The 9,008-nt window shown below is 55.6% G+C and overlaps 1 protein-coding gene across 1 annotated transcript; it reads left to right on the plus strand.

Moving 5' to 3' along the window:
* The first annotated feature begins 5,456 nt into the window (after positions 1 to 5,456).
* Positions 5,457 to 7,868, plus strand: CLDN23 (claudin 23). The gene has a single exon (XM_034772214.1). It carries the CDS (start codon positions 5,783 to 5,785, stop codon positions 6,518 to 6,520), a length of 738 nt encoding a protein of 245 aa, XP_034628105.1. The 5' UTR covers positions 5,457 to 5,782; the 3' UTR covers positions 6,521 to 7,868.
* Positions 7,869 to 9,008: the final 1,140 nt, after the last annotated feature.

Raw genomic sequence — 9,008 nt, forward strand, 5'->3', positions numbered from 1 at the left:
GCTGCAAGAGGAAAGGTTGTTTGTAACCTCCAGGACTTGTGCCAAAGGAGCGGCAGCTGCAAACCGATGGGTTTGAGGCAAGCAGCCCTGACAGGGCCTAGTCCTGGTGGGATTTGGAGAAAGATGGACAGAGCAGGGAGAAAGCCAGAGGGGAGAGGGACTTACAGAAGCAGGAAATCAGGGAGGGACAGCGCTTGAGGGAATCACAGAACGGCTTTATGCGCTCAACGCCCATCTTCTCACAACAGGGAAGTAGCTCAGAGTCTAATTTCCAAAGCAGAACGTCCCTCCCTCCTGACCACAAGCTGACTCCACCACTCCCTTCACACCACAGTCACTAGCACATTCCCATTGTTGCGAGCTAAGTCCCTTGCTTTTAAAGTCAAGAGCACAGACAGCCGGCAGCAGGAGAGGACTTGCGACTGGCTGAACAGGGCTTGTCAGCCGGGCCATTGCCTAAGCACGGAGGCTGCCTCCTACGTGAACCCTTCACCCTGACAGCTCCTAGCCCGCAGGCCGATTGTGGCTCCCTGTTCCTCCAGGAAGTGAGGGCAGGGAGGGGAGCTTAGGACACGTTCCAGGGGCACAAAGACACTGCCCCATTTGCCTCAGGGAGGCTTCACACATACCCGCTGGCCAGGGCCAGGGCCAGGGCCAGCCAGTTCCGATCTGCAGCTGAGGGTGCTTGTGAGTGACCTGGTCTGTGCTGCCCAGCGCTTCTGAACTATCTTCGTTAATACAGTAGCGGGGACTGATGCATTCGCAGCTGCTTGGAGCAGGGAGCCAAGCCAACCGCGTGTCTACAGGAGTCATCGGCGTACGAGCCGCTCCAGAGAAGAGCGCCCCTGCCTGGGCACTAGGGATGAAATGCTGACAGCAGGAGGCTCCATACCCTAACAGTGGGGCTCCATACCCTAACAGCTACCTCTCCTGCCAGATCGCAGGCTCTCAGGGCAAGAGCTCCATAATCTGTGCCCAACCGGGGGCTGGCCCTGGCTACCTCAACAGCTAAGTTATCGCAGCAACTCGTAACTGTAGAGCTAGGCAGTAGGCGACGCCACCCCTGAAATGTAGCCACTGAGGAGAGCTGCCTTTGGACTCTCGCCAGTAGGCGACACTACCTCAGGCAGTAACAGCCAGAGAAATCGACTCTTAGACTCCCACCATTAGGCCCCTTGGGCTCATGCCTCGGCGTAGCACCACTAGGCAGTACTGACAGCCCGGAGCACACGGCCAACCCCTGAGAATCACCATCTTTTCTGGGAAGCCCAGTGGAGTTGCCGGTGTGGAGCTGGGAGCAGGGCAAAGCCCTTCAGCATGTGTGTAGGTCCCCAAGGTAAATGGCCAGAGATGTTTCCTGTCCTGAGAGCTGGCAGCACGTGTGGGAACATGTACCGAATGGTCAGCAGAAGCTGGAGAATTCCCTGGGCCAGCTGCTATTGCTGAACCTGAAGACTCCTCTTGGGATGATGTGACAGGCTAGACTCCAGACGTGCCTCATTTCTGGGGTCCTGGGTCTGGTTTTCCAACGTCCTGAGGGCTCACAGCCCCAGTTGCAGTCAATTGCAGTCAATGGGAGCCCTGGGTGCTCTTCGCCTCTGGAAATCTGGTTCTAGGTGTCCCAAGCTGGGCTTCCAGAAATGTAGGAACCCAAAGCAAGTGGCCACCTCTGGAAAATATCTTTAATCTTTCAAGGTCCAAATCAGTCCTTACAAACAGAGGCCATGTCTGGTCTCTGTGCCCCTGTCTGGAAGAGCAGGGCTTTGTGCTGATATCCCTGGCTGAACATTTTCCCCCTCCTGCACCGTGGGGTGTGCCACCTGGCTGCAGCACTCCACCCCAGAGTTGGCTGCATACCAGCACTACTGCATGGATACGGTTGTAAAAGGCTTTAAGATCTTGAGGATGAATGACGTATATGCGGCGGGGTTGAGAAGAGATTTATTTTTTTAGTTGATGGGAAGGGAATTGACTTTGGGTCAAACTAATTTTTTTAATTTTTTTTTTTTTTTTTTATAAGTGAAATGCCTAACGCTAGGATAAGCACACATGGGGCAATTAATTTAATAGCTATGTATGGGTAGAGAGGAAGCTCTTGGAATTCCAGCCAGCAAGAAGCAAAATCCAAACCCAATACTCAGCTTCCTGTTTCTAAGCAGTCAGGGGATGGGATCTGTCCCCTCCAGTATAGGTTGCTCTGCTGGGGTTAGGTGCAGGGGTGTTTGGGTCTGCGTTCCTTACACTAAGACACACCCAAGCAGCAGATGAAGCCAGGCATGAGGGTGTTGCTTTCTTCCTCAATGTTTGCTCAACATTTTAGAGCCCGAACGCGGGACTCAGTTTAACCCTTATGTCCCCTCGGGATCCCTGATGGGGAGAGTCTAGGACTCACTTGTCTTCACTGCTAAAACCACTGCTGGATGCCTCAGGACAGTGGCTCTCAACCTCTTCATTCTACTGCACCCCTTTCAGGAGTCCGATTTGTCTTGCGTACCCCAAGTTTCACCGCACTTAAAAACTACTTGCTTACAATAATCAGACATAAAAATGTGCCATAGCACACTATTACAGACACATTGCTGACTGTCTCATTTTTACCATATAATTATAAAATAAATCAATTGGAATATAAATAGTGTACTTACATCTCAGTGTAGAGCATGTAGAGCAGTATAAACAAGTCGTATGACATTTTAGTGCGTACTGACTTCACTGGTGTTTTTTATGTAGCCTGTGGCAAAACTCATCTCTCAATGAGTTGATGTGCCCCCTGAAAGACCTCTGCGTGCCCCCAGGGGACGTGTGCCCCTGGCTGAGAACCACGGCCTCAGGCGACGTGTAGGAATGTTCCTGTGGTAAAAACACAGTGAAGACCAGGAACTTCAGTTTTACCACCAGGTAAACTCGCTGAGGTCAGCCCTATGCCCCTGCCTGAGATTGCTTCACTGTGCTGTGTCCCTGAGGTAAATACCACACTTTTTTAGCAGTGAGGATAAGCCTAGACTCCTCTCCAGTAAGGTAATGTCAGACAGGCCCCACTTATCAATGGAACACATCAGAGCATTATTGGAGGAGCTCACCCATTGAGAGGGCTAGTTTGCCCTGAAATGCCCAGCTGTTCGATAGAAACACTACACAGCTGTGTCATGCAATGCCCGAGGCTAGTGCCCTGGGCCAGGCGGACATTGCTCTGAGGACTCGTTAACCATGCACTCACAGCCAGCAATGAGGAAATGTTCACGCTAGGAAACCAGCCGGCAGGTGGGGCTGATGAGAGCCAGGGTGTGGCCACACTGCACAGTTAGCCCAGGCTCTTAGCCAGGTTTTAGTCCCTCCCACCATCACCCAGGAAAACCTCTGCCCCGGGTGTGGAAGAGCTCTCTACCTGGGCCGAGCCAGCTCAGGGGGGAGGATTACAGTCCAGGCTCTGTTTTAACTCGGGCTGGACCCCGCCCACTTTCCAGGACAGAGGCTAAAAATCATTCCAGTGCTGCTAATCCTCCACGGCCTTCCCACAGCTCTCCCTAAAGGACAGACACGTTCGCCCATGATTAAGGGGAGATACTCCAAGGCAGGGGCAGGCTAGGGTGACCGAACAGCAAGTGTGAAAAATCGGGACATGGGGTGGGAGGTAATAAGTGCCTATATAAGACAAAGCCCCAAATATTGGGACTGTCCCTATAAAATTGGGACATCATGTCAGCCTAGGGCGGGCAAACTTTTTGGCCTGAGGGCTGCATCAGGTTTTGGAAATTGTATGGAGGGTCGGTTGGGGAGGGGTGTGTGGCCCGGCCCCCTCCTCTATCTGCCCCCCCCCACTTCTTGCCCCCTGACGGCCCACCCCCAGGACTCCTGTCCCATCCAACCCCCCTGTTCCCTGATGGCTCCCTGGGATCCCTGCCCCATCCACCCCTCCCTGTCCCCTGACCACACCCAGAGCCCCCGCCCCTGATTGCCCCCTGCTGCCGCATCCAACCCCGCCCCTCCTGACTGCCCCCTGGGTCTCCTGTCTCCATTTAACCCCTCTGTTCCTCGCCCTCTGAGCGCCTCGACCCCTATCCACGCCCCCGCCCACCACCCCGAACTCCCCTGCCCTCTATCCAACCCCCCCTGCTCCTTGCCCCCTTACTGCACTGCCTGGAGTACCGGTGGCTGGAGCCGGGCCACACTGCCACCGTGCAGCACAGAGATCAGGTCAGGCCGGGCTCTGCAGCTGCGCTGCCCCAGGAGCAGACAGCCCCGCCACCCAGAGCATTGCGCCGGCGGCGGGGTGAGCTGAGGCTGCGAGGGAGGGAGGAAAGCAGGGGAGGGGCCGGGGGTAACCTCCAGGGCCAGGAGCTCGGGGGCCGGGCAGGACGGTCCCGCGGGCCGCATGTGGCCCGTGGGCTGTAGTTTACCCACCTCTGCTCCAAGGGGATGTCTGCACAGCAGCTAGACGCCCATGACTGGCCCGTCCCAGCCGACTCGGGCTGCGGGGCTCTGTCGTTGCTGTGGAGATTTCCGGGCTGGAGCTGGGGCTGGGGCTGTAGGCCCCGCGAGGTGGGAGGATCCCGCATGCTGACACCACAATTAAACAGCCCCTGAGTCTGAGCCCTGTGCGCCCGAGTCAGCTGGCCCGGGCCAGCCGCGGGTTTTTAATTGCAGTGTAGACACCCCCCAAATCCTTACTGAGGCTCCTGCACGGGCCGCTTGTTTTGCAAGGTGCAGCACGCCCAGCAGTGCCCCCTGACATCAGTGGCAGTGCCGGGTGCTCTGCCTGGCTATGCACAGCAGCGGCTTCCCACCGAGCTGAGAGCCTCGGACTCTTGGCCTGGTAAGATAAGAGTGGAAACAGCGGCACCGAGGCCAGACAGCCTGTACAGAGCTGGGCTCGTACACCTGTAAATCCGGTATAGCCACGCAGACCCCTGGACAAGGGTCCTTTTACATCTGCGACCAAGCGTCTGCTCTAACGTGGGTGGTGTGTTGCTCTTCTACCCACAGCGGAAGGGATACAGTCCTCTATTGCCCTCCCCGGTGTGTGCACCAGCTGGATCCGGGCCCCACCACGGGCCTGGGCACCCCCGCACGTGCCCCGATGTTCCCCTGGGAGGACAGGTGAGGGGGGGTAACATTTCCTGCCCAGACAGATTCAGGCCGTGCGGCCATCCCGAGCTCTGATTTCAGGGCGGCTGTGTCACTGTTATTGCTCAGGGACCGAGCGCAGACCTTTGCTCGGCACCATTGAAACCAGCCACGCACAGGCTGGGAGCAGCAAAGGGCTTTTCTGCAGTCACTTCATACCAATCCTCACCTGCCCAGTGATCATTCGTCAGCCTTTAGGGCTTCTTCCTGGTTACTGTTTCACCTGCAGGGGTAGGGAAGCCCTGCCTTCCCCTCCCCTCCCCTCTCATAAAATACCACCCAGAACTTGTTTGGCAGCCGGGCTGGGTTTCTCTGTACATGCAGCAGTTTCGGTCAGAGCAGCCAGTTTCCTTCTGCTGGGGACAGAGCGAAGAGGAAGCCATACGGCCGATGCCCCCTGCGACCGGGCTGGCAAACCCAGCAGGTGAGGGCTTGCGCAGGGGTGAACAGCGCTAGGTTGTGCGGGCAGGGCAGGCGCCGGGGCCAAGCAGGAGGCAGGGCCCTGCACTGGGAAGACCACAGCAGCTGGGGGGGACGGACACGACTCTATCTGCCTCTGAAGCAGCACTGCTCCTTCCACCGCTGTGACTGGGTTCTCCTCTCCCCAGCGCAGCCGGGCCGGGGGTTCCATTCCCGCCTCCTCCCTGGGCCCTGCAACATGCGGACGCCGTCGGTGATGATCGTGGGCCTGGTGCTGAGTCCCTGCGGCCTGCTGCTGAACCTGGTCAGCACGCTGACTCCCTGCTGGAGGCAGGTGAGCCGAATATCCGGCAAGCCCATTGACGTGGTCTATCAGCAGGGCATCTGGGAGCTCTGCCAAGAGACCCAGAGCACCCGCCAGCGCCAGTGCGGCCTGGCTGACGAACTCGGCTACTTCCCCACGCAGCCGGTGCAGGTGGCCAAGGGGCTGATGGTCTCCTCGCTGGTTGTGACTTTGGTGGGGCTGGTGGTGGCGGCTCTGGGGGTGCGCTGCTGGCAGGAAGAGCCCCACTACCTGCTGGCAGGCCTCTCTGGCCTGATATTCTTTGCCTCCGGGCTGATGAGCCTCATCCCTGTCTCGTGGTACAACCACTACCTCAGCGCCCTGCCTGCGCCCACAGGCAGCACCCTGGAGGTGGGCTACAGCCTGGTGCTGGGCTACCTGGGCAGCTGCCTGGAGCTCATCGGGGGCTTCTCCCTGGCACTCAGCCTCCACCAGGGCTGCCAGGAGTGCAGGAGAAAGAAGACAACTACCAAATATCCCCACCGCAGCCAGCCGGGCCCCGCCACCGTATCTTCCAGAGACTCCATGCCCCGTAGCCAGAAGCCGGCTCCCAAGTCCTTCAGCAACCCCGTGGATGTGCTGGAGGGAGAAAGAAGCTTCAGCCGCTCCCTGCCCTGCGACTCAGACTTATAGCCCGGCCACAGCAGGCCGGGCAGATACAGCCCCTACCGACACGGACGCGGGCAGTACAGCACTAGCGGAGAGGAGCCCCTGCCAGCGAGAGGCCAAGGCTGGCAGGAAGGGGCACTGTGCTGAACCAGGCTAATAGCAGCAAGGACCTCTCCCTGCCTCTGTGCAGACGGACCCTCCTGCTGCAGCAGCTGGGGCGGATGAGAGTTCGGGACCCAGTAGCTGGAACTGCAGCCATTTTTGGTGGGCGCTGGACAAGAGGTGGATATTTCTGTGTAAGCAGAGCAAGAGTGGCATTATTGATGATTTGCACATTACTGCCTGGCCATGGTGACTTAGACAGTTAACAGGAGGTGGCAGATAAAATCTTCAAAAGCACCTATGTGACTTAGGACCCTCCAGCTCATTGGAAATCAATGGGATTTAGGCTCCTATCTGCCAAAATTACTTTGGGTAAAATTTTCAAAATTCTCAGTGGCGGCTTGGAGCCTAAAAATCTTTGAGGTTCTGGGCCAAGTGACTTAGGAACCTAACGCCATGTCCTTGGGAGATGCAGGATGCGCAGTACTTTTGAATATGCATGTGGTTAATTAGGAGCCTAAGTATGGAGCTTAACTTTAGCCACCAGCACGGGCAATTCTTGGCCAGAGATATTACCAACTGAGTGTTCAGAAAACGACCGGGGTTATTGGTGTCTAGTTATTGTATCTCTACGTAATCAGCACCTTCTCAGCTTCAGCGTTTACATTGGGTACGCTGTGGATTTCTAGCATTCATTCACTTCTTTGCACAGAGGCATGGAGAGCAGGGCTGGATTTAGGGGCAGGCAACCCAAGTGACCACCTGAGGTGTTAGGCTTGGTGGGGGGCGCCGGGCTCCGAGTGCTCTTTAGTTGTTAGCGACAAAAGGGAAAATAGAATGTGTGAAGTGAAATGTTTCAGGTATTCTGTACGTGGGTTCATTTTTCACCAGTCTCCTAGAATGTTCTGGACCTTTGTAGAATCTTGTGGAACCTTCCAGACTTCCTCAGAACCACATTTTCCTTGAACCTCCTAGACTGTTGTCGGCCATGCCCCCACGGGTATATAAGGGGCGACATGGGTGGCACATATCATGGCGGCGGGGCAGGCTGTGCCTCCCCAAACAGCCCAGCATGACCCCACCCACGCTCTGTGCTGAGGCCTCCTCCTGCTTGCCCTTCCCCCTTGGCCCCAGCCCAGGCTGACTTCTCGTCTTCTGGAAAGCCGGGCTGGGGCAGCTGCTGCTGGCCTGTGGCCGGGATGTGGGGGGACCCTGGGCGCTGGGGCATGCTGCCTGGTGCTTGGGCTACCTGCCCTGTGCTCAGGGGCGCTGGGGCTGGGGACTGCTCTGCCCGCCCACCCACCCAGTGCTCAGGGGCCGGGGCGGGTGGCGGCAGGGAGGGAGAGGGCAGGGGCTCCGTTGGGGGTAGGTGGCGGGAGGGGCAGGCCTGGCCAGGGGCTAGCCTCCCACAGCTAGCGGTTCACCCACCACCCATCGGTGCAGGCCAGGCATCGCCAGGCAGTCAGTGAGATATCAGAACAAAGTCAAGTGAAGTGAGAGCCCAGCTGTGATATTGTGAACCTTGTTTTATTGTGTAATTGTGAACGTGTACTTGTGTTTTAATATCTGAAGAGTGTAAGTAGTGACTAATAAAGGACCTATTTAATGAGACACCAGAGATCTCTATTGAACTCCTATCTACACAGCAATATAAAAGAAATGCTATTACTTCTCTTGCTGCGCTTTTACATGTAATGTTTGGTGACTTTCTAAGACTGCAGAACATAGACTTTTGTTCTCCTTAATACTGTCTGTTTTCCCCTGTAGAAAATAAAAGATGCCCCCGAGGAAGCCTTCAAGAGCTCAGTATAGGAAGCGAAAAGCTCGATTGCAATCTCATTTGCAGCAAAGGGCAAACATGATGGGAAAAATATCTGAAACAGAACGTAGCCCAGGCTTTAGGCAGCAGCGATCGTCCCAGTGCAGAAGAAATAGAGGAATTTATTTGCTTAGATATGGCATGAATAAATACAGATTTAGAGATCCTAGCATGCAAATATCAGGGGGTAGCCGTGTTAGTCTGTATCTACAAAAACAACAAAGAGTCTGGTGGCACCTTAAAGACTAACAGATTTATTTGGGCATAAGCTTTCGTGAGTAAAAACCTCACTTCTTCGGATAGCATGCAAATGTATCTTATAGGACAGGGATAAACCACGCATCAAAGTCCTAAAATGAGCTACAACTGCAATAAAAAAGAAGGTTTTCAAAAGTTTAACAAATGCAGGGGCAGGATGGCGAAGCCACTCCTCACCTGGGGTTTAATGTATGCCTTTTGTATTACAAGCTTCAGTTTAAGTAGCAGGTTTCATGATCCAGGCCCAAGTGTGTGTAATCCAAACAGGAAGTAAAGGAAACAAGCAGAAAACATACTGAGTGCAGGCACATGAGTTTCCCATAACTGCCCTGC

The sequence above is a fragment of the Trachemys scripta genome, chromosome 5 (assembly GCF_013100865.1).
Source record: "Trachemys scripta elegans isolate TJP31775 chromosome 5, CAS_Tse_1.0, whole genome shotgun sequence".
In the NCBI taxonomy this organism is placed as follows: domain Eukaryota; kingdom Metazoa; phylum Chordata; order Testudines; family Emydidae; genus Trachemys; species Trachemys scripta.